Below are 27,964 nucleotides of genomic sequence, written 5' to 3'. Positions count from 1 at the left end.
ACGAGTGTGTTGTCAAAGTCATGGCTTCACGCTTGGTCTACCATCCCTATCCTCAAATTCGTTGTTCGAAGAGGAAAGAGCATGAAATTGGGTATTTCTTACTAACCATGAATGCTTGTAATTTTTTTAGAGAACTATATTATGCCATTGATTCATGTTAGAAGCGTTGTTTAAATTACAAAATTGGATACAGTTTTTAAACAAATTATTTGTTTGAATTTTTTATATGGGTTGTGTTTTTCATTTTCAAATTTAGAGTTTTGGGTAATACCTCCTTTTGTTTGTTTTTCATGTTCATATGCTTTAGATGAATTTCTATAACAGATATTGTTCAAATTCTTTGTTAGTTTTTTATTATTTTGAAACGTCAAATTTAATCAATTTTTAAATGTATTTATTTAACAAAAAAACAATACTAATGAAATAAGTCAAAATTAAAGAATATATCGGCATTCAACTTATAGATTTATTTGCAACCAAAATGAAAGAAACATAAATTAGGGAATTTTATATTGACCAAAGACTTGCAATAATAAACAAATCCATAAATTATACATTAATCCACATAGGCTTAGTCATATATCGACCTTTATTTTATTTAAATGTATCCTTTATGTTATGCACATAATGATCAATCATTTATAGGTATTATCAGAAATGGCAAATGATTTTTTACGCTTTTGGGCATCAGTCGGCACTTTGATGTTGGTTGCCAACCCTACGGTTTCAAGAAACTGTATAATGTACCAAGTAAAATCAATTTGCCACCACTCCAATCCATGTCTAGCTGAATACTCAAATGCATGATGATTGTTATGCCATCCTTCCCCAAAAGCAAGCACTCCTACCCACCTTCACAATATTTGAACAAACATTTATGATAGATTCTTGTTGTATTCTTTATTCAGATATTTATAAACATACCAGTTGTTTTTGGAGAGATCACCGGTATTCCAAGCCTGGTTTCCCCATATGTGACAAACGGAGTTCACAAAAAACGTGATATGGCTAAACCATACCGTTCTAACACCCTGCATGCACCATAAATATAGATTAAAAACGATTTTTTTTTGGTGAAATTGAAGAACATTGAAAGCCTTTGTTTGCATGTCGCTATATCATTGGTTCTGTATGTGCTTTGTTTTCCTTAGTTGATTAATACAGGGAAGAAAATAGTGTATTAGTGTGCTCTTCTCCATTTCGTCCTCCAGACCACCCCTTTTTCTTCAAATCCGATTTGCAGGTCTGATCAAAGAAAGAAAAAGAAGAACAGAGGATTGCCATCTTTTGTATGTGTATGTGTATATTTTGTAGCCAACACCCCTTAATCATCTGAACTTTTGCGCACTTCTCAGCTCCGACTCTGCAATGAAGTCTCCTCTTTGATGTGGTAAAGGCAGAGGAAAAAATAAAGGAGAAAGAAAAGTAAGCGGGGATCGTGGAATGTCCCGAAGGTGGTGGGCGGTGGCAGTTCTTGGCCAACGAGAGTTTGGATGGAATGTCAACGTGACTAAGGATGGAAAGAAAGGGGTCTTAGGGTTTATTATTTTTTTATATTTTCTGATTGCACTTAGTTAAAAAAATTATAAATTTATTTTATATGTAGCATGGAAGAAATCACCCATGTAAAACACTATAACCATCGGAACAATTGTCGTAAAAACTAATAAAGAATAAAAGAAGTCACTCATGCAAGACGATATTATAATCTTCGGAACCACTGTCGTAAAAATAATAAAAGATTATAACCATCTGAACCATTGTCGTAATTATAATAAAAACTGAAGTAGTGACTTTTTATAAACATTTGTATCATTTACATAATTTTGTCTTAATAATAATATAAAAGAAAATAAGAAAATATTAAAACAAATTATAGGTGCAAAAGTCATCTTAGACCGGTTAGGAATGAATATTAAAATAAAAAATCAAAGATAGGGACAACTTTGGATGTTTTTAAAAGTTTTACAAAACTTGTATAGGTTCATCGAATGAAAAGAAGATATTACGATAGAAAAATAAAATAACAAATCAAAACTTGAAGAATTAAATTCTAGAGATATGAATTTTAAAATGATAAAAAAAATTGATAATTTAAATAGCTCACTAGAACAATTTTATTTGGATAAATATGTACAACATACTCACCACACCGTGAGTGTCATGTTGAGGTAGTTGCACATCACCACATGCAAAAAGGTGATGATGTGGTGGTTTCTAGACGTAAAAATGTGTTGTTGAAGCCACATGTTTTCACACAAGTTTTCTTTTACATGACCAAGTGAATACCCTAGCCTTTTTGGCGTGGACGGGTGGGTTGATGTTCCAACGGGGCGTAACATGTCCATACCGAACATCCTAACTTACCGATTATTTTTATAGTTTAAAATCTCAAACAAGTGAACCACACCACAATGACTCTAATTATTTTAATTTATCGGATTTTCTAATGGGAGCTGATAATTCCACATTACTTTTTTATTCATCTACATATTTATAAACTTAATGGACAATTATCCCCCCTTAGAGTAGTCCTTTGTAATAATTAAAAGAGTAACCTCTTTATCTTCCCAGTTTCCTCGATACCCACCTTGGAGACCTTTAACCCATACCGTCATTGGAAACCGTTCCCTCTGCAGTCACTTGAAAATAAAATCAGTTGTAAAAGCATTTAACAAACCACTAGCAAAATTATCGTCTTCAAGAAAACAACCTTCAAGTACCAAAATCAAAACCATCCTTCAAAATTAGATTTGTTGGTCGATGGAGTTTTAAGGATTCAAGATTCGATGTAGAAGAGTTCAATATTTGATTAGTTCAGGAATTCTTTGACATTAATTTTATCATCGGTGACAAGTAAGGCTTCCAATCTAGTGCTTTCTATCGGCTGGTGCAGGAGGGTTTCTTGAAAATGATGGAGGTGTGGTGGGGTGGGGGGAGCTTTTGGAGCGAGCTTAGTCCCATAATGGAATTGATCAGAGATGGGTGTTTTTCTAGAAGTTCTAATGATGCTTGTGTCTTTTATCGAGAGAAGATGGGAGGGTATCTTGAGGAAATGGAATTGTGTATACACACCACACCGATATTATAAAAAAGAAAAAAAGAAAAAAAATGATATAACACCCTACACCATACACCAGTGTCGTTCATAATCTGTTGTTTGTGCTTGCAGATGCATCTCCATGGCTCTATTCAACATCTTTGTTCTGGGTATTTAGGTCTTTAGTCCCTTATCTAATACTTTGTTAAATCTAATGTTCTCATTGATTCAACTAAGTTTACTGAGTACTCGTTTGAAACCATAGATTCGTAACAATAATTCATTTCGGTAACACGCTTAGAAGAACAAAAGGAAGGAAGAAAGAAAGGACTCTGTTGGAGATTGTGGTTGAACGGGACGACCAGAAACTTGAACAGATGAGGAAGGAAAAGGAGTTGCAGGGTGAAGATTACCGACAAAAAGAATTAAACATCACTTATCGTTTGTCGGCTAAGATTGCAGGGTGGAGAAGAATTGCATACGTGTGTACGTTGTTTTTGGTTCGGAAGGTTTACTAAAAAACAATGTTGCCTTTTAATAATTTAATTACACTCTAAATACAAATGAATGACTGACATAATTGTAAATTTGCTTTAAAAATAAGTGGATGCATCAAAAGTATCCGTGGAAGTATCACTATCAATTTCTAATATGTGTCATAAGGACATATATAAGAAGTATTAATTATGAAAACTATTATCATAATTAAATATAAATATCCTCTCTAATAAATGAAGATTTTTTTGCTACATGTCAATCTATAATGAGTTTTAACACTTGTCATTTTGTGATATTTTTAAAAATAAATAATATCCACATGTCAATTTATTGTTTTTTTTTTTCAAATTTTAAAAATAAAAGGCCACATAATCTTATACTTATATACAAGGATGTAAAACTCGTTACTCGGTATCTATTCGGCCAACTACCAAGTAGCGAGTACTCGGGAGTACTCGGATTCGTTAATTAATGTAGAAATATTTTTAGGAAAATTATATATATCAAAATCATAATATATAACAAAACTAGATACATGTGAATACACAAAAAATAGAAAAATGCATAATTGTCTCACTTCGTGAATAATTGCTGAAAGTTCAAGACATATATGTAGTAATAGTTACATATGTTTGTGTTAAATAATAAATTATCAAATATATTATACATATTAATCACCGAGTTGACCAGGTTTTACAACACTGCTCAGTTTAATCAGGGGCCGATCGGGGAGTAATCGGGACTCTGCAACTCGCATCAGTAAGGGGTCGAGTGAGTACTCGCTACTCGACGAGTTTTACAACACTACTTATATATGTAAAATATCAAATGTAATAAATATTATAATAAATTGCAATTAATATGTTTTTTCATTCCTTATTTCAAAATATTATTTTAAAAATACTTATTATTTACATTTTAATATTTTATTTTCTTTAATCAATCCGTGTAACACACGAGTTTTACATCTAGTATTTATTAAGAAGATTATTAATACATTTAAATTTTAATTATGATAATATTTCTTATAATTAATGCATTCACATTTAATTAAAGTAATATTTGTGGTTATTAGAACATGTAAGATTTAAATTTGAATCATAACAAATAATCGTTATCACTATTATTCAATTGAAAAAACAAATCTACTTCAATAAATGAAGGTTTTTTTTTTTTTTTTTTTTTTGGTATTTGTCACATTATCATTCAATTTGTTAAATGTTATTTTGTAGTTACTTTGAATTTAATTTTTTTTCCACATGTCATTTTATTAGTTTTTTTTTATTTTATTAAATTATACATAATATTTTAATGCAGTAATTGCAATAAATGTAATAATAAATAGGTATCAACTTGATTAATAAATTTACCTTTTAATTTTAAATTTTCCAAAATTAAAACTAATTAGTTTTTTTTATTTATTTAAACTATTTGTTTAAATTTAAAATATAAAAAACATTTCCGTTATAATAATTTATTATTTTTCTTATTTTCTTATAATTTCAAAGTTTTCAAATATTTTGATGTTTATATTTAACTATTTTTTTTTAATTAATTTATGTAATACATGTGTCTGTGTCTCGTAACTAGCCATGTATTAAATACATGTCAATTTGTCTATTAGAATTCATATATAATACATTTAAATTTAGAAACTTCGTAGATTTTACTTTTTAATTACATTATTCTTCTAATTGATCTATTATTTTATAAATTTCACTTTATATCATATATTGTATTCTTTTTGTAAATTTATAATTCTTTAAACCTTATTAAAATTAAACGTAACAAACTTTAACAAAAATATATTATTATACTTTCCATGTATATTAAATTTATATGGCACAAATGATTTATATGTATTCAAAGTAACGAATGACTAAAATTAAATATGGTTATTAAATGGTTAAATATGTTTATAAAAATAGAAATTAAATATCTTCTTATTTTTTTGTTCCTACAAACCGTCTACCCATTTAAATAATAATATGTGTCACATTAATATACTAAAATATATTAAATTTCATTGAATTAGCGTTAAATGCTACAAATTTCACAATTTAATTGAGTATGAAGATTTATAAGAACAAAAAATATGATGATATTTAATTTCTCTCTCTCTCTCTCTCTCTCTCTCTATATATATATATATATATATATATATATATATATATATATATATATATATATATATATATATATATACTAGGCTATAACCCGTGAGAACCACGGTTATAAAATAAATTAAATATCAATTGTAATAAATTAGGCAACAGATATTACAAATTAATTTTTTGCTTACATATTTCATCTCTGTAAAAGGAATGAGTGAATTAATGGAAATTTTATTAATGAGAAAACACCAAAGACTGATAAGTAGCAAATAATTAATTTCAAGTTCTAATTGATTGACACGTGGCAAATTTTCTACTCTTTTATTAGCTAAGGATATATATATATATATATATATATATATATATATATATATATATATATATATATATATATATATATATATATATATATATATAGAGAGAGAGAGAGAGAGAGAGAGAGTCAAGATCAAACAAGAATGAATTTTTTGTTAAGAAGGTAAGAAGTTTTTTTTCTACATATTTTTTTCGCGAACAAACATTTGTAAGATTATTCACAAGAAAAAATTCTCAAAAAACATCTAAATTATTCATTTATATAATGATTTTGTTGTTATTCACTAAAATTGTCATAAAAGTGAATTTTTTCTTAATTTACTTAAAAATGAATCATAAAGATGTTTTTTTGAGAATTTTTTCTTGTGAATCATCTTACAAATTAATCATCTAGTGATTCATTTTTTTTGTTCTTTAAAAAACTATGTTGAAAAAAAATTTCTTATCTTTCTACCAAAAAAAAAATTCTTAACGGATCTATATCATATATATATATATATATATATATATATATATATATATATATATATATATATATATATATATATATATATATATATATATATATATATAGGGTCCGGTTCCTATGATAAATCATTATGTAAAATAAATCTAAGCAATGAGCTCAAATAGAGATATTGTACCATGCCCCAAACCAGATATGAAAATCCACCCCATGTATACAAGAGAGCACCGCATCCAATTAAATGCCATATGTATGTTTTTTGTAAAAACATATAGAACATCTGATTTGTTAAATCTTCCACGTTTTTATATGTTGGATGCTGCATTAAAACAAGCAATATAATATATTTTTAGGACGTTTTGTAGTTTTAGCACATAAGATTCAATTAAAAAATTTAGCAATAATATCTTCAAATTTTAATAAAAACATCAGACCATGATACCTTTTCTAGTAAGTATCCACTATCCAAGATCCAGCCCATATGACTAAACCAGAACCCGTTGATGGGTGAATGTGTATCATTATCTGAATCGACGTATTTATGATGAAATCTATGGATGCTTACCCAATATATTGGATCTCCCTGCATGTAAAAGTGTCTATTATTTTTTACATGTAAAAATATGTATTATTTTTAATATAATAGAATCGGAAAGAAAATAACATGATTTATTTAATTGGAATGAATAATGTTATTGAGTTTGTCTAATAGAATACAGCTACCATCTAAATTTGGCTTTCTTTCATTTTTTCCATATATTAATACAAAATGTGTTTGTAATTATGTTAAATTGCAAATAAGATCATTATATTAGGATTATTATGATCATTTTTCGATCATTGTTTTAGTTATTATCTTCTATCGTAAAAAATAATTAAAAATATGTAAATTTACCATTTTTCAACTTTTTTCCATATTGATTTTTGAAAAAAAAAACTAACGAAAAATGTGGATCATATGCATATATCAATTGAAAAAACGTATTTTTTATTTTTTTTCGACGAAGCATCTTCTATAACATCTTAGTCAATTAAGACTTTTTATTCTAAATATCTAGAAAACGTTTTAAGAAATAGGCATATATACACAAACTCAAATGCATATGATTTCTCAATCATTGATTTAGAGTTTATCTTAAATCTATCAAAATAACTAAAATTATATAAATTCATCATTTTTTAACCTATTTCCATAATGATATTCGGAAAAAAAAATTATGTAAAATGTGCATCATATGCACATATATACAAATGAAAATATGCATCTATGCACATTTGTATATGTGCATATTATTGTAAAGATGAAAAACATCTTAATAACTTAGAACACTCTTATAGATTGTGAAGTGATGAAAAAAATAAATGAAATGTATTCGTATTGATGTGCATATGGTATACATTTTACGTTATATGAAAAAAAATCAAATATCACTATAGATCGAAGTAAAAGAATGATGAATTTAAATATTTTTTGTTTTTTGTTCGATAGAAGATAAGCTCTAAAAACATTTTTTTTTGAATGATATGCATATGATGCACATGTTACAAAAAAATTCGAATAAAAGTATGGAAAGTGGTTAAAAAATGATGAATTTAAAGATTTTTTATATAAGATAAACTATAAAACAATGGTTGAAAAACTGATTCTAATGATCATAAAAGTTAGTGATCCTAATGGATCCAATATATATATATATATATATATATATATATATATATATATATATATATATATATATATATATATATATATATATATATATATATATACCCTACACATATTGTGTTTTAGTGTTATTAATTCCCACTCAATCCTTTTATATAAATTTTCTTAGATTTTAATTAATTACTTAGTGGTAATTTAATAAATAACATACTAGTAAATAATTAATTACATTAAAATCCCTAAATCTTGGACCTGATAAACTAATCTCATTAAATCATGTATCCCTTTTCTCTTCTCTCTTGGCTACGTTCTAGAAATCCAAAATCCATAAACATGTTAATCCTTCACTTTGTCATCGACAACCTTCCTCGTTGTCTCATATGCCACTTCTTTTCCTCCTTCTAGATGTTACTTCTTCCGATTAATAGCAAAACATATGTGCTTGTGTGTATGTGCATTCTGGTGCGATCAAAGAATGAGAAAAGAACATCAAATATGTGTGTGTGTGTGTGTATCATCGGGAAATTCGGCAGTGAGACAAAATCGAGGAATCACGATGCAAAGGGCAGCAATGTTGGTGGCTGATGGCCGGAGGTGCTACTGGCTCGGTGGTGGTTCAGTGGCGACCAGAAAATGACGCAAACAACTTCAATTATCTTCTACTTATTGTATAATTTCTTAATTTACCCTATTGCACAAGTTGATGTATAAGGGACAATAAGGAATCATGTTGCAAGAAGGAAACTAAGAATTAGAGTAAGGGTCAAGTTTTTGTTGGTGAACAAGGATTATGATCTATAAATAAGGGTTATATATCGCCTATGTGTATGTTGACTAAGAGAGATCCTTTGCATTGTTTGTAACCCAAGTTTTTGAGTTATTTTTATTGAATTATAATAAAAAGAAATTCTTTCATCTCTATTGTTTTCATCAATTGTGTTCAAAAATTGGTATCAGAATGACAATGATAGATGGCTGGAGAAGACAGCAGCTCGGGTGGAGGCAATAATAAAGTAAAAGGCAAGGTAACAACCAAGGAGGGTTCATTTATATCGTTCTAGGTTCCCATGCTCAACTCAACGAACTACATAGTATGGGCGATATGCATGAGAGTGATCCTGAATGTACACCAATTCGGGGATGTCAATGATCCATATGTGATAGAGCCTACAAAGTACAATATCACAATAGCAATATTGTTTCAAGCAATTCCTAAAGATCCCATATTGCAAGTTGGTAAGATGGAGACAGCAAACTAAATATGGGAAGCGATTAAAACACAACACCTTGTGGGTAGATAGGGTGAAAAAAAACATGACTACAGACTCTAATGAACGATTTTGATAATTTGAAGATGAAAAAAACCACATAGATGACTTAGCAAGCCAATTGTCAAGTATATCATCAAAATCAGCATCTCTTGGAGAAACAATAAGTGAAACAAAACTTGTGAAGAAGTTTCTCAAAGTTGTACCAAGGAGATTCATACATATTGTAGCATCCATCGAACACGTCCTTGATATCAAGAATGTTGGATTTGAGGACGTAGTGGGACCTTTAAAGGCATACGAAGAAAGAATTAGGTAAACGAAATCAATAAGAGAACAAAGCAAACTTATGTTTAACAAGGTTGAACCATCCAATCGCAATGCAAATTTGAATTGAGGGGGAAGAGGAGGTCGTGGTGGTGGACAAGGACGTAGAGGATGTCACAAGACCTCGTACCAATTACAAAAAAAAAAAAAAAAAAAAAAAAAAAAAAAAAAAAAACTCTTCAAGCAACGGGGAAACATCCAAAAATCAAAGCGTAAACCCAAGGATCGATCCAAATTTCAATGTTATAGATGTGAAAAACTTAGACACTTTGCTTCTCAATGCCCTGAACGGAAAAAAAATAAGCAAACAGAAGCTGATCTTGCCGAGTTAGATGATCATCACCCACACTGGTTCATGACTAGAACCCAATAGAAAACAGTTCTTTTAAATGAAATAGGTTTAATCCCAAGTCCTTACGAGTCAAGAGATGATGATAAAAACATATGGTATTTAGAAAACGGTACAAGCAATCATATTGTTGGATTATTGTCTAAGTCCATAACTATTTTGGTATGTGCTTGACCCGATGGTGCATGGTCCTTTTGGGTTGCCTTAACCAAAGCAACTTGATAGGATGAATTATGGAGAGAGAGAGAGAGAGAGAGGATTAATTATGATTTATTAATATATTATGAGAATAATATATTAAAGGAGAAATCATATTATTTAATTTAAAATTAGTCAATAATTAATTAAGAATTAATTTTGTGGCTAAAAGATATTAATTAAATAAAGGGGACTAGAACTGTCAATTGTATGATAGTTAAATATTGGGCTAATCGACTCCATAGAGGATGGAGTGGACGAATTCTATGGGGAACCCATTAGAAATCGTCCAAGGCCTCTAAGGAGGGATTTCATGGGTTGCTTAGGGCCTAAGCAGTCAAATTAGGGTTTCCTTGTTAGATAAACCTAATAGCCTCACATATTTAAGGACCCCTAGGACACCAAAAACGTGGCTAAGAGTTTCCTTAGGGTTTCCAGCCGTTTTTGGGTGTCTCATCTCTTCTCCTTCTTCATCCTCTTGCTCCTGGTGTTTGTGAGCCATTAGAGGAGTGATACTTGTGACTTTATACTTTTTGAAGCTATTACAAGGAGGATTTGAGATTGTTATTGCTACATAACAATCAAGGTAAGATCTAAACCCTATTCTTATGTTAATATCGATCATCACATGCTAGATCTAGGGTTTAAAGTCTTGGATGAATGCATGTACAATAGAGAAACCTAGATCCAATAATTAGGGTTTGCATGAGCACATAGGATGTTCTTATGGCCGAAACCCATCAGTGGTATCAGAGCCTTGTTTGTTTCTGTTGTATGTGATTCAATGATTGTTTCTCTGCTGAAAATCGAGTTTCTGGCCTCTGCCCGACCCAACTTGACAAGTTAGTATCTGGACTCAGCGAGTCAGCTCAACTCGGCGAGTCCAGGTAGTGACTCGGTGAGTCCGGGAGTCAGGCAGAGGATAATTTCGGATTTTTATGCCTATTTTGACGTAGGATAATTGTCATAATTGTTTCAAATTAATAAAATATGAATTTTATTGATTCTTTATGATTATCTTTATCAAAATAAAAGATTTTGGTCATCTAATTAGATACTAATTTCCTTATATGATAAATGCTAAATTATTTGAATTATTTGGTCAATTATCTTGCAAATAAAATTGATTAGATCAAATATAGATAATCATAAAATTAATTGTTTAAATTTGAATTATTTGCTATTTGATCCTTTATGATTTGAAAAGTTTCAAAACTTTCCCTCAAGTTTTGGAATTTAAATTTTAATTAAAAGTTTAATTTTAAAATGTTAAATTTTGAAACCCTAATTTTTGAAAAAGTTCAAATTGCACCCTTATGGTTTTATTAAATTAATTAAGTGTATAATTAAAAGAAAGTTAATAAATCCATAGTGATATGGTTTACATTTAATTAAATTAAATATATAATTTATTAAATTAGACCACCTAGTATTTTAAAAGTGTAAAATACACCCTTATACTATATATAACATTAAAAGTCTAATATTATATATGTGTAACTTAAACTGCTAGTCTTACCGTTAGTAGGCCTCATTCACGAAGCTGATCTATAAAGGTGGGGTATAAGGTTATGGCCTATAAAATGGTCGTTTAATGGGTGTCCACTCTCACCTACCGCTTCCTTGATTGGTGGAGGGTCGTTAGCCAAATAGGTAGGATAGGGCAAACCCTTTCCATTAAAAGTATAATGAAGTATAAAGTAAGTAAATGTTTTATACAAAATTCCCAATCTTAGTTAGTTTAGGCAAAAGTGAATTTGATGCAATCCCATGAAATTACACTTTCTACCCTTGCGAAGACGTTAGTGGAGCGTGCGTGGTTAACTAACACACTAAATGGTTCTAAGCGAAGGTAGCAAAGGGTGACTCAATTTTTGTCATAGTTCGGTCGAGCGTGTGTGGTTAATCGGCACATCGAATAGGTGACTGTAACATTGGGGGCACCATGTAAGTTTGTATGGTTATTCACACCCTGTTTTGTGATCCTCGGCATCCTAGTTACAAATCGAGGGGCATATCGAGATTTAAACATGTCATTGAAAAGTTCAATGAATCTCAAAGGATTTAGGAGTTTTTCAATACATTTAAAACCTAATCTCTTATTCGTTTTTCATGGTGGAAAATTAGTGAATCGTCATTCACTTACCTTCAAATGTTCTGCAATTTGGTTTATGACACCCCTCTCCCAAGTTGTAGAATATTGTATTGGGTCATAGCTTTAATATCTCATTTGGGTGATTTATTAAGGACTCAATCAATCAACTAACTTGAATTTTTCTCCTGTTTTGTAGATGTCAAAGTATGACAACTATGGTCTTCCCAAATCCCGTGGAACAAGCTTTCCAAATGAAGATGATATTCCACGATTCAATCGAGGAACAAGAGATCATGCTTCACTTCCTCCACCTCCTCCTATTGTTCTCCCTAACCCACAAGTTCAAAGGCTTGAAAATTTCAAACTCACTCAAGCCCTTTTGGCACGTAAATATGACGAAGGAAAGTCAGTGTGTGCACACGTCTTAGAGATGAAGTCACACATTGATAGGTTACGAATTTTTGGATTAGTTGTCTGTGAGGAGTTGGCTGTTGACTAGGTTCTTCAGTCGCTTCCTGACTCATATAGTGAGTTCGTAAGAGAGTACTATATGATAGACCACGACGTGACCCTCATCGATCTCACCTCTTTGCTTATTGCTGCTGAATCAGTGATGATTTGGCGCACTGGAAAAGCAAAGTTGATTGGTGAATCTTCCTTCCAGGCCTCTATGGACATAGGAAATAACAACGAAAGGCATGTCATGGTCGAAAAGTTTGATCATAAGAGAAAGACAAAGTCTGAAGTAGTTCCGTATGTAGTTCCAAATGAGTCAATTTGCTTTTATTGCCAAGAGAAGGGGCATTGGAGATGAAGTTGCCCATTCTACATGAGAGATCTAACAAATGGGAGAGTCAAGACGTATGACTCTACTTCAGGTAAAATCCACTATCTAACTCCATTAAGTTCCTATTCATCAATTCTTAATACATAATGTGATAAGATTACATTTTAATGTTTTGCAGGATAAAAAAAAAAAGAGGAAGCTTGATTGAAGAGCAAGATGAGTCTGATCACGAAGAAATGGATCTCGATCGCATGCATTCGAAGATCAGATTTTGAGCTTAGAAAGTTATGATAGAGTTGTTAGGAATATTTGATTACATAGTTTTTCAGTTGATTTTGCATTGTAAGGACATGTTTTCCGCTGATTTTATGAGTAAAATAAAATTTTGATTTGTCTTATTTATATATATCATTGCAATGAAATCGTTGTGAAAAATTGATGTTTGTGTATTTCTATAATTGGATGTGATTCTTAGTTATGTTATTTATGGTAGTGTCAAAATTTTCTAAGTAAGGAAAGATTTCCATCACCCAAGTTTCAATTGGACAGAAACTTGAAATCATATGATTTGAATCATGTGATGTATGGAAATCTTGGTATTTAGGAAATTAAGACTAATTCCTTGATCACACAAGTATGTGAGTCAAGTGAAGGACTAAAGGACTAGGACACAATGTTGTGCACCAGTCAAGTCCACCATAAATAACAGTAAGACTATTCGTCATAATTTACCAAAAGGTCTAGTAATTGTGGTTATACTTACAAGATTAAGTGTAATTATGAATCATTGAAAAGTTTCAATGAATGGTAGAATGAATAAGAAGAATCAATTAGGCGGAAAGATAAAAATTTCTCCAATCTAAGAAGAAGGCAGAGTACTTTTGTATCGGATTTTATGATCGTCTTAATGATTAAGAACCATATCACAATTGATCCTCTAAGGAAATCTTAGTGCACTAGTATGGCTAAGAAGAGGAATCGGAAATTGTTGAAATGGTTAAATAAAAAAGGACGAGTCATACTTCGTTCCAACATCAAGTCTTAGAATCGTACTCCAAGATTGTGAATTGAGTGACACACAATCATCAAATGTGAAGTAGAAAAATTATTTTTTCTTACTCTTGCACATTTGAAATTGGTGTGTAGTGTTTGTCTTGATGAGAATCCGCACTAACTCTTGAATATTTGTTTATCAAAAAATGTTTCTTGGTAAGGGAATCTTGTATGTCAAGAGGTCAGTGGGAGTCTAAATAATCTTGAAAAGTTTCGAGAAATAATAATGAGTAAATGTATTATTAAACACTAGCACACGACTTGAGGTTTGTAACCCATCGTGTTGACATGATCTTGTTTATGTGCCATTCTGATTTAGTAAACTATGCATATGAGTTCTACGAGTTCTCAATTGAATGCATAAAGCAACCACCTTATTCAATGAAGGTACATTGATTGGAATAGGTGAACTGCTAGATAACGTGGAAGCAATGGTGGGACCCTTGATGGCAAGAAATTAAGAATGAACAAGTTCTGTTCATAAGAGTTTGAATTTGTCACAAACATTATCTTTCGATTATGGTTATGGCAAATTCACATGGATAGGAACACATACACCATAAAATCTGAGTGTTATAAGGTTTCTCTCCTTCATGAAAATGATTGTGCGGAAATGCTTTCACTAAGATATATTTTAAGGAGATAGCGATTATGTAAATTGCTTTCTCAAATTCGATTATGATTATGGCAACTTTCTTCATAGTTCAAATTGTGAGATTTGGAAATTAATTTGAACATTTGGGACTTAGTAATATAAGTTATGAATTAGTTTAGACACACATGTGAGCTATCCAAGGGAAGGTGTATAAGGTTGAGAAGCTTAGATAAAGGCTTATCAAAGCATATCGTATTAGAAACAATGAACTTTGGAAGTCAATAAGTATTGTTTTCTAGAAGTTTAGCTAGTTTCTAAATACGTGTCAGAGCTAGTGGGAGCATAAATGTTATGTTGGAATTGATATAATCATCATGTTAGTGGGAGCATGATTATTATTTAAGTATTGCAAGTTGGCAATATTAATTATAGAAAAACAAAAGTTTTACTTTGCAAAGTTGCAGGGTTTGAAACGTTGTTTTTGCTATAATTAAGGGAGAGAATGTTATACTTCGTTTCCAATCTAAAAGCTTAGATCGATAAATTTTAATTAAATTTAGTAAAGGGTATATTTATTACTTACAATCTCAAAATTCGATTATGATTACGACATCCCTCTTCATAGTTCGAATTTTTGATAACACGGCAAATAGAAATATTATGACGATATTATAGTAAGAAACTGGCAAAGTATCATGTTTTATTATGAATTGCATCCCATACGCTTCAGGTTTAGGATCGATTGCATATGTTGTAATATTCGACCGTTCTAAAATTTTCAAAATGCCTAGGGCATTTAAAGGGAAAAAGGAAATAGAATTGGTTTTGACTAAAATAATTAAACAACTGCCAAGGACAATCTAAGGTTCGCCAATGATTGGTCGCTTGTGGACAGTTGAAAGTATAGTCTTGGATGGACCATATTGACATTATTATGAATAGATAAGATTCTATTTAGAATGAGTTGTCATGTGGAAAATATGGAAATGTTTCCATATTAGGAGTTGGATATCGAGAATAAATGTCTAGATTAGAAAATTTTATGCAATAAGGATGTTCAAAGGAATGTACTTTAAATATGAGACTTCATGACTATGGAATTGTCTTGTAACAATCTCCAATAGAGTATTTTGTAATTTCATTGGCCGAATCTTGGTGACCTTTGTGCCGTGACATTACGAAAGGACTGTTACATAAAATGTTAAAATCTAACATATTCTAGTAGTGGCAAAAATTTTGTATTCTTACACTAATGGATTAGGAATTGAGAAATGAGTGTGATTGAAAATGATATTCAATTATACTATTTCACAAAGTAAGGGTCATAAGTAAACATAGTGTGCATGCTAAGAGCATGGCTCAACTGTTGTTATAATTCAAGTAAGAAGTTGATTACCTGAAACAACAAATAATGAGTAATCAATATGGTGATTAAATAAAAGGTGTTTTATTTATACTCAAAAGTTTGGGGCCATATAGGATTAGTATTATTCTTGTGTTTCACTTTGCATGTTTTGACTTCCTGAATAATTAAATTATTTCAGAATAATCAAATTATTTGAACGTTCCACAGTCGCTCATACTTTGGGAGTAGGTATGAAACAAGATTGTCATGAATGGGTTTGTAGATTGCCTAAAGTGTATTAGACATAGCAAATATTTGATCCAATGTTCATGGGTGCTTATGAATATGATTTGAGCATTATATTAAACCCACGCTCACTTGGATCGCTTCATGGATTTTATCACGAGTGATTGGTGAGACGATATTATCATATATTCTTGAAACCAAGATGTGTGAGTTGTATCTTGCGAGTCGGTTACACATTGATAATATGTAAACGCACTAGTAACTTGGTGTTATAAAACATATTGTTGTGTGTGATTCGGTGAGTGAGTGCAAGCGAGCATTGAGTGGAATTTTATCCGTTCCTTTTACCCAAAGTGGGATAAAAGCGATATTTGTGGGCCCCTTGATGATTTAGTGATGACACCCTAAGCGCTTGGTCAAGCCGGGACTAAGTTAATGTGTTCACTTGTAGTCTATTGTCAGGCGTCATAAATTGGAAATCGGGAAATGACACATAGACTGGGAGAATGAATTAAATCTATGTCTCACGTCTATATGATATCTAGAATGAAGGAATATATGATCCCTTATCTAAAGGACACGATTCTGATAAGATCAGAGTTGACAGCGGCTTTTGAAAGCTACGATTGCAGATCAGGATCTGAAGTCATACGCAGAATAGTTATTAGAATTATCCAAGTGGGAGACTATTGGATTAGTGTCTAAGTCCATAACTATTTTGGTATGTACTTGATCCGATGGTGCATGGTCCTTTTGGGTTGCCTTCACCAAAGCAACTTGATAGGATGAATTATGGAGAGAGATGATTACTTATGATTTATTAATATATTATGAGAATAATATACTAAAGGAGAAATCATATTGTTTAATTAATATTAGTCAATAATTAATTAAGAATTAATTTTGTAGCTAAAAGACATTAATTAAATAAAAGGGACTAGAACTGTCAATTGTGTGATAGTTGAATACTGGACTAATGAGCTCCATAGAGGATGGAGTGGATGATTTCTATGGGGAAACCCATTAAAAATCGTCCAAGGCCTCTAAGGAGGGAGTCCATGGGCTGCTTAGGGCCTAAGCAGTCAAATTAGGGTTTCCTTGTTAGATAACCCTAATAGCCTCACATATTTAAGGACCCCCACGACACCAAAAACGTGGCTAAGAGTTTCCTTAGGGTTTCTTGCCATTTTTGGGTGTCTCATCTCTTCTCCTTCTTCATCCTCTTGCTCTTGGTGTTTATGAGCCATTAGAGGAGTGACACTTGTGACTCTATACTTTTTGAAGGCATTACAAGGAAGATTTGAGATTGTTACTGCTACATAACAATCAAGGTAAGATCTAAACCCTATTCTTATGTTAATATTGATTATCACATGCTAGATCTAGGGTTTAAAGTCTTGGATGAATGCATGTACAATAAAGAAACGTGGATCCAAGCATTAGGGTTTTCATGAGCACATAGGATGTTCTTATGGCCAAAACCCATCACATATGACATGTAATATCTCTTTCTTTACTTATATTAACAAGAAAATAGGAGGAAGAGTAAAATTTGGAGATGATTCATGCGTCAAGATTATAGTTATGGGGTCTATACTTTTTCAATGATTTTGTGGGAAACAAAAACTACTAATAGACGTATTTTACATCCCAAGTATTAAGAAAAGCATCATTAGTTTGGGACAAGCAGAAAAGATAGGATGTGAAGTATCAATGAAATGAGACTACCTGATATTATTTAATAGCCGAAACACTACTCTTTTCAAGTAAAACGATCACTAAAAAAACTTTACAAAACCCAAATTGCAATTGATAAGCCTGTATGTTTAAACTTTCAATGAAAAAATTTAGATTGTTTGCGGCGAGCAAGAGTTGGACATGCTAACTTTGATAAAATTGCAATTTTAGGGGAAAAAAGGAGTTAGTCACTGGTTTACCACCCATCAAAGGGAACGGCCAACTATCCGAGTCATGTATAGCTGGAAAAGAAACCTGAAATCCATTCCCCAAAAAATCACATTTTCGAGCAAGAATACCACTAGAACTCGTTCATGCTGATCTTTGTAGATGCATATCACCGCCAAACCCTAGTGGAAATAGGTACATTTTGTAGTAATTAATGATTACTCACTATACATGTGGTGTTTTCTGATGAAGGAAAAGAGCGATACAATTCAACATTTCAAGATATTCAAATCTTGTAGATATTAATAGCTTGGTAACACATATCCCAGACAGTAGCAATGTGGAGGTAGAACCAGAAATCAATAATGACGAGGCAGAAAAGGCTATTTAACAATGGAGAAAGTGGCACCGAGACACATGAAAACACAAACCATGAAGTCTTCGATCATCCTGAGCCAACACAAGCAGCGGGTACCCATCCAATATCAAGTCGAGTTACTATGTACCAATAAAATTTAAAGACTTTGAGATGAATGTTCTTATTGAAAATATCAAACACTTGTTATCTTTAAATAAAGATGAGCTATCAACTTATCAAGAAGCCAAATACATCAAATATGGGTAAATTTTATGAAAGAAGAAATGGATTCGATTGAAAAGAATGGAGCTTGGAAACTAGTCCCAAAACGCAATACAACCATCATCGATTAAAATGTGTCTTTAAGGTCAAACGAGATGCAAATAAGTCCATCGGGAAGCACAAAGCAAGGATTGTAGCAAAAGGTTACTTGAAACAACAAGGGGTTGACTTTGAAGAAGTATTTGCTCTAATATCTTGGATAAAGATAGTTTGAGTACTTATATCTCTTGCAACACTCAAAGGATGGGAATTACATCATCATGATGTCAAATCTAAGTTTTTACATGGTGAGCTACAAGACGATGTGTACGTTCATTAGCCAGAAGGATTTGTAAGTTTGGGGAAAGAAAACTTGGTGTCTAAGCTCGAGAAGGTGTTTTATGGTTTAAATCAAGCACCTCAAGCATGGAATATAAAAGTTGATAAAATCTTGACAGACATGAAGTTTTGAAGGTGTGCACAAGAGTAGGTGGTATACACGAGACAAATAAAGGGGAACTTAATCACTATTGGTGTGTATGTTGATGGTATTGTTATTACAGGGTCAAAAACCAGAATCATATCAAAATTCAAGCAAACAACGGCTATGAGATTTGATATGTCTTATTTAGGCTTGCTCACTTATTGCCTTGGAATTGATAAACCAAAGAGAGAAGGATATTGCAATCACACAAGAGGGATATGAAAAAAAAAGTACTTAAAGACGCAATAATGTTTGATTGTAACCTTACTATAATCCCATTGGACTCAAATGTAATGTTTTCCAAAACAGAAGGTGAAGAGGATGTTGATGCCATTGGATATCGAAGCTTAGTAGGAAGACTAAGATATTTGCTTCAAACAAGGCTAGCCCTCACGTATGCAATTGGCATTACAAGTCGGGATATGCAAGAACCAAAGAAGTCTCACATGGTAGCCATCAAACATATCTTAAGGTATGTAAAAGGACTCTTGGATACGTGATACGTTACACTCGATGAGAATCCATTAGCATTGTTGGTTATAGTGATAACAGTCACAACATTGATGAGGATGATGGAAGAAGTATAACTGGTCATATTTTTTTATTAAAATAAGTCACAAAAACAAGAAATCATTACACTATCTTCATGTGAAGCTGAGTACATGGCTGCAAGTTCAGCAAGTTGTCAAGTTGTATGGCTTAGTGATCTTGTTATTGAGATAACTGGGGAGAAGATACAAGAGGTGGTATTATGAATTAACTACACCTTTCAATAGCATTAGTTAAGAATCCAACATTTCCTGGTTGAAGCAATCACATCAAGTCATTGTTCAACTACACACTCGAGAGGGTAGATGAAAAGAAATCATAGTAAAGCATATCAATGGGAAGAAGCAACGAGCTGACATTCTAACAAAACTACATTAAGTTTAGTGAAATATGCAAGTTTTTAGGATTGGAAGATCTCTAAATTCCTATTAAGAAATTAGGGGTAAATATTATGTAATTTTCGAATTTACCCTTATGCACAAGTCGGTGTATAAGGGGAAATAAGGAATCCTATTTCAAGAAGGAAACTAGGAATTAGAGTAGGGGTCAATTTTTCTTGGTGAACAAGGATTAGGATCTATAAATAATGGCTATATATTGTGTATGTATATGTCGATTAAGTGAGGTCCTTTGCATTGTTTGTAACCCAAGTTTTTGAGTTATTTTTCTTAAGTTATAATTAGAAGTAGTTATTGTTTTTATCAATTATATTCAACACTAATGGTATTGATTTTCCCTTCTAGACTCAATAAGGTATTTTCCTAATCATCGATTCCAAAATTCTATTATTTAATTCACGTCTCGATCCTAGGCAGTGGCATTGTAGTACAAGATTATTAATTTCCATGTGATTTTAAATAGTGTTTCTCTTTCAGCTTTTGATAAAACAAATATTATTTACTTAAATATACTTTAAACTTTCATTATTAATTTTGTAAAGTGAAATCGTCCGAAAAGTCCCAATATTTTCGGAAAATTTCATTTTAGTCCTAATTTTTTTTACAATAAAAATCCCGATTATTTCATTTTGGATCAAATTAACAAAAACAAAATCATTTTTTTTCTTTTAATAGGAAATGACATATTATCGTGTAAAATCAAATAATTGGAACTTTTCTTTTCAAAAAAACTCACTTTGTTTTTTCAAAAGTTAAGGTTTATTTTTATACTCTTTAAATATATATTCATATTGATGTAAGAAAAATCAAAATTTAGCTTAGATTCACATTGTGAATTTATTGAAAAGTGAATTATTTTCATTTCAGATTCAAAGTGTGAATAATTATAACTCAGATTCATATTTTTAATCCTCAAAATTCAATTATATATTTCAGATTCAAAGTGTGAATAAACTCAATTGCGAATTTTATAAAATTAATTTTCAAAAAAATCACGTTTTATTTTTTAATATTTAGGTTTAGTTTTTATCAATAAAATAAAATAAATATATCAAATTCATAATTTTTTATAGAGTAAATTACACGATGGTCCCCACGGTTTGTGGTAATTTGCAAGTTTGGTCCCTAACTTATTTTTTTAACTCGAAATGTCCCTATTGTTTGTCTTTGTTGCGTCTTTGGTCTCTGTCTTACCTAAAAAGATAATTTTGCCCTTGATTTTTTAATTTATTTAAATAAACGCACGCCAACCCTACTTCCATCTCACTTTACCTTACCTACCCCACCTTATTTAATTTAAAAAACCAAGGGATTTTTTTTTATGTAAGGAAGGGACCAAGCGCGCAACAAAATCAAACTATAGGGACCTTCCGAGTTAAAAACTAAGTTAGGGACCAAACGTGCAAATTACCCCAAACCATAGGACCATTCGTGTAATTTATCTTTTTTAATTACACGAATGGTTCCTATTGTTTGGAGTAATTTACACGTTTGGTCCTTAACTTATTGTTATAACTCAGAAGGACCTTACTGTTTGTTTTTGTTGAGCGATTTGTCCCTATCTTACCTAAAAAGACTATTTTGCGCTTGATTTTTTAATTTATTTAAATAAACACATTCCAACCCCACTTCCACCTCAACTTACCTAACCTTACCTACCATACCTTATTTAAATAAATTAATAAATCAAGAGAACAATAATCTTTTTAGGTAAAGAAAGAACTAAACGTGCAATAAAAACAAATTGTAAGGACCTTCCGAGTTAAAAAAAATGATTTATGGACCAAACGTGCAAATTACCCAAACCATAGGGACCATTCGTATAATTTATCTTTTATAATACTATTTAAATAGACATTAATATTGATCTGTAAAAAATAGTTTTTGCTTTTAAAATTTTTAGCTCAGATTCACAATGTGAATCTGTTGAAAACCGAATTATATTTGGTTCAGATTCATAATGTAAACAATAATAAGTCAGACCTATATTGTGAATTTTGAAAACTGAATAATATATAGTTTAGATTCATAATGTGAGTAAATTCGGTTGTGGATTTTACAGATCTATTTTTCTACGTAATAAAAAATGTTAAAATATTAAAAAACTACATGGAAATATAATTTGATTCTCATGTAAATTTTACTAAATTGATTGATGAATGATAATAGAGGTGAAATAGTAAGTTGCATTCACACTATGAATGCTAAAAATGGAATTATTCACAATTTACATTTTCAATGTGAATCAGTTCAGATTTACAGTATGAACCTGATCAGATCAATATGAAAAAAATTATAGTGATGTTAATGTCTATTTATATAGGAAAAATTTTAAGAATTTTATTATATTTAGTTTTTTTTTTATTTAAGAAAAAATAAAGCTAAATATTATAAAAAACAATATAACAAAGATGGTTTTTCGAAAAAAAATTATTTTTATATATCAATATGAATGTCTAAGAAAAAAGGATAAACAAATTATGAGTTTTGGTATATTCAATGCCTTTTTTCGATAAAAAAAAACATGGCGTAAAAAAATTAAACGAAAAAAAGAAATTGAGTTTTTTGGTATAATCTGATCAATGCACATAAAAATATCTACAACCCTTTCCTAATTCGTTGATTGTTTTAATTTCCGACACTCATGATTGGTTTTCTTGGTTCGTTATTAATATTGGTTTGGTAGTGAACCTTACAATATATATATATATATATATATATATATATATATATATATATATATATATATATATATATATATATATATATATATGTTCAGGTTCATTTTAAACCATTCTAATTTTGTGAGACCGTGAGACCAAATCTAAAAATAATTTTAAAATGCAAAATAAATGGAAAAATTCAAAAATTCTTTTTTTTAAATATTATTTTCAGAACTTGAATTAACTGAAAAATATAAAAACAAAATAGAAAATAGATCCCGTTTTTTTTTAAACTACGTGAAATATTCTAATAGAATATTACAATGTACATATTCTAAAAAATAATTTTAAAATGAAAAATAAATGAAAAAATCTAAAAATTATTTTTTTAAATATTATTTTCGGAACTTGAATTAACTAAAAAAATAAAAAAATAATAATAAAGAAATCCTGTTTTTTTTTTTGAAAAATATGTGAAATATACTAATAGATTGTTATTACACTGTATATATATATTCTAAAAAATAATTTTAAAATACAAAATTAATGAAAAGATCCAAAAATTCTTTTTTTAAATATTATTTTCGTAACTTGAATTAACTCAAAAAAAAATACATAAAAAAAAAATGTGTCTCACGGTCTCACAAAATTAGGCCGTCTCACATGAACCTAACCCTGTATATATATATACAGAGAGAGAAAGAGAGAGAGAGAGAGAGAGAGAGAGAGAGAGAGAGAGAGAGAGAGAAGGGTTATTTGTAAAACAAAAAAAAAACCCTAAAAATGCACAAAAAAAATACATAGACATTACAAAACTTTTTAAAAATTTTTTTTTATCAAAAAATCGCAGCCTTTTTGACAATTTCGCTGAAAAAAAAATATAAAAATCAATTTTTTTTTTGTAAATTTTTTTTTTTCAAAAATATTCTTAGCGATTTTATGTTAAAAGCTGTGCTTTTTTGATAAAAAATTCAAAAAAAAAAAGTTTTGTGATCTCTAATTATTTTTTTAATACATTTTTATGATTTTTTGGGTTTTTTTTGTTTTCCATAGAACCTAAACCTATATATATATATATATATATATATATATATATATATATATATATATATATATATATATATATATATATATATATATATATATATATATATATATATATATATATATATATAAAAGAAACGTCCCATTGAGATTCTGAAAAAAATATATAAATCTTGATATTTAATGTCAGCAACAAATCTTTCATTTACCATTTAACACTCAGGCATACCAACAACAATGTCTAATCATAAAAGATTATACATATATGTTTTTTTCAAAAAATGAAAAATCATATATAAATATGGTAGTGGTGGCAGCGTTGACAGAAGTAGAAGTGATGGAGGTGGCAGTTGGTTGGTGGTATAGGTGATGATCGTGGTGACGGTTATGGTGAATCATAATCATTTATTATTATAAGTATATCTTTGTGCCGATACATCGGAACGCTAGAACGGAAAATAAGGAATAAGTTGTTGATGTTGAATTTAAAGATCTTTATTTTTTAGTTCTACTTATATTATAGAAGGATAACTAACTAGTTGTTTATTTAATAGAAAACATGTAGCATAGTTAATTTTAGGAAATAAAATCAAATTTCAGAAGATATATATATATATATATATATATATGTGTGTGTGTGTGTGTGTGTGTGTGTGTGTGTGTGTGTGTGCGCGCGCGTGTGTGTGAAAAGTTAATATACCCTTAAGGATATATAAACTTAGGTATCCAAACTCATCATACTACATGGTTTTCTATGATATATATACATTGTAATTGTCTAATATTCTTATAATTCAACTTCTAACTTGATTTACTTCTAAGATATTTATAAATTTCAAATTTATCTTCCTGTTACATAATTTTCATTTTCAACTATAATATAGATAGCCTAGTAGGTGCTCGACAAAAAAGTGATGTAAGAGGAAGATAATAGTGAATTTTTGAAAATATTGGAAGTAAATCAAGTTAGGAGTTAAAGTTTAAGAACATTATAATGAATATGTCAAACAAAACATCGTATTTTTGTGGGTTGGGTACCTAAGCTTATATACCCTCAAAGATATATTCACTTTTCCCGATATATATATATATATATATATATATATATATATATATATATATATATATATATATATATATATATATATATATATATATATATATATATATATATATATGGGTAAGGTGAATATACCTAACAACCTTATATAAGCTTAGGTACCTAACCTCATCAAACTACATCATTTTGCATTAAATTTTCATTGCAATCATCCAATGTTCTTAAATTTCATCCCTAAACTTGATTTACTTCAAAAAAATTTGAAAAATTATCATTATATTTCTCCTACATCCTTTCATTTGTAGCGGTAGAATATGAAGCTCATTAGGTGGTATTCGATAGAAAGACGTGATGTAAAAGAAATATATTGTTGAAAATCCACAGATTTTGGAAGTAATCAAGTTATGGGGTTGAAGTTTAGGAACCTTAGGCAATTACAATGTAAATATGATACAAACCGATGTAGTATTATGGAGTTAAGTACATAAGCTTATATAAGATTGTTAGGTATATTCATTTTACCCTATATATATATATATATATATATATATATATATATATATATATATATATATATATATATATATATATATATATATATATATATATATATATATATATGGTCCAGTTCTAATGATTGCTCAAAAAATGGTGAGGACTTCAAGGATAATTTTACAAAACCTATTTTTTCAATGGTACAAACTTCAAACCCAAATAGTTGACTGTGGTGCGTTAGTATGCGACTCATGTCCATAATAAGTAATACATACTCAAAGATTGTGTGGTGAACATCCATGAACATCATTTAAGTGGGATTTATTATTTATTTCTGTTTATTTTGGTTTATTTTGTTATTTAAATTCTTTATTTTTTTATTTTTTGTTAAAAAATCATTTTTTAAACAGATATATGCTCGGTTTAATGTTTTTAAATTTTTTTATTGTTTTTTTATATTACTGTTTTTTATTTTTTTTTTCTATTTCTGTTTTTTAATATATTACTACATACTTGTAGATACTAGTGTTTTTTTTTTTTTTTTAACTAAAGCGCGTTTTGAGTTTTTAATTTTGAACAAATTATAAAATTTTAAATAAGAATATTATTAATGATCATAATATTTTCCTTTCATATTTTTTAATCATATTTTTTTTTGGATTATGAAATTTTGAATCAAATTATTTTGAATCATAGTAATTTTAATGATATGGTTTTGGTTTAATAATATATTCAGTTAAAGATAGTTTTTGTTAAAAAAATTATTGATCATTATATATTTTGAATCATTTAATTTTGATTCATAAAAGATATAATTAAGGATTATAAAATATTTATGTCTAAATATTTTTAAATTATAACAAATTACGGATCACAAACAAGTTTGAATCAAAAGTTTGTTTTGAATTATAAATATATAGAATCATAATATTTTAGATCATATTATGTTTAATATTTTTTTTAATAAAACCAATATTTCTTAAAATTAAAAATAAATACTTCAAAAACTTATTTTTAAAAAATTCTTTTTGTAAGCTACTAGTATATTGAGTAGAAGTATACTTTAAATTTTTATAATTTTTGGATTTTTTTTTGTAGGTTTTTGTATAAAAAAATAAATATATTTTTTTTTTAATTTTTTATGACTTTGTTCATTTTGTAGAGAATTAAATTTTAAGAATATTGGATTTTTCAGATTTTTTTTTTCAAACAAAAAAAAGTTATGCCAAAACAAATAAATAAAAAAAATAAAAAACCCACTTGCTCAAAAATCGACGTGTCCTAATGAGTCGGGACGTTGGCGTCCAGACGCGTTTCCTCATATTATACGAGATGAGCTCTCTTTGCAATTGACATTCTTACCTTCAAACACTACAATAATGGTCCATTTTTTTTCCTTTTTTTTATTTTTATTTTTTTCCATGAGAATTACATAATTGCATTATTGTTTTTTGAACTTATTTACTCTTAGCCTGTTAAATCTCAACCATTATATTTCTGTAATAAGTGGTTTAGATTTGTCCTCACCGTTTACACCTGAATTAAAGTCCTCATCCGATCCGACTTTTGTATATATATATATATATATATATATATATATATATATATATATATATATATATATATATATATATATATATATATATATATATATATATATATAAAATTTGATTTTATTTCCTAAAACTTACTAGACTATGTTTCTATTAAATAAACAATTAATTAGTTATTCTTATATAATATAAGTAGAACTAAAACTAGAAATTATTTATGTACAGTTAAAATATAAGCATATAAAATTACATATTAATTAACTGACATTCATGACCATCCAGAAGATCGTAAATATAAACCAACTATTCACGGTATATTTCATTTATTCATTTATTCATCAACACATTACATCTAACAGAATATGTTATTAATCAACTTGAGCAAAACTAGATTAAGTGTAATGGTGAAGCCAAATACGAACCTGAGCAGCAAGGAGCCCAAAATAAACAAACGTATATTCGAGCCATTTGGGGAGTTTGAGACTACGGTGGGACAAAAGTCGATGATAACTGAGAGTTATGCCTAGCATTCCTGTTAGCAAGTTGCCAATAATTGCAATCCAAAAAGCATCCCAAGTGAACGCAAATGGTGCAAAAAAGGCAAGTAAATGAAGAAAAGTGTACGATATTGCCATATAGATGTCTACCGTATTCCATTCTCTACCCCAAAAACAGTTCCTAGTTCTTGTGATAACCACATTAGAAAACGGTATTTTTTGGTGATTCGATTGCTTTTCAATGTAGGAATTGGTGGGTGTCATCAATGGGTTTCTCATATTTCTATATTGTGGGATGTGGTTGGTGTTTCTTGTGGTAGGTGGTTATAAATTGC

General features: G+C 29.5%; 1 protein-coding gene across 1 annotated transcript; it reads right to left on the bottom strand.

The window, feature by feature from the left end:
* Positions 1–482: 482 nt before the first annotated feature.
* Positions 483–27,964, bottom strand: LOC144997731 (delta-9 acyl-lipid desaturase 1-like). Its single transcript, XM_078957603.1, has 5 exons — positions 27,555–27,964; positions 6,876–7,016; positions 6,612–6,752; positions 925–1,031; positions 483–852 (listed from the first exon to the last, which is right to left on the bottom strand). The coding sequence occupies exons 1-5, from the start codon at positions 27,906–27,908 to the stop codon at positions 636–638; spliced, it is 960 nt and encodes a 319-aa protein (XP_078813729.1). The 5' UTR covers positions 27,909–27,964; the 3' UTR covers positions 483–635.

Source organism: Lactuca saligna, chromosome 5 (assembly GCF_052625555.1).
Source record: "Lactuca saligna cultivar CGN05327 chromosome 5, ASM5262555v1, whole genome shotgun sequence".
Taxonomy (NCBI): Eukaryota; Viridiplantae; Streptophyta; class Magnoliopsida; order Asterales; family Asteraceae; genus Lactuca; species Lactuca saligna.
The sequence above is the reverse complement of the archived record's forward strand: the minus strand, read 5'-3'. Positions and strand labels throughout refer to the sequence as shown.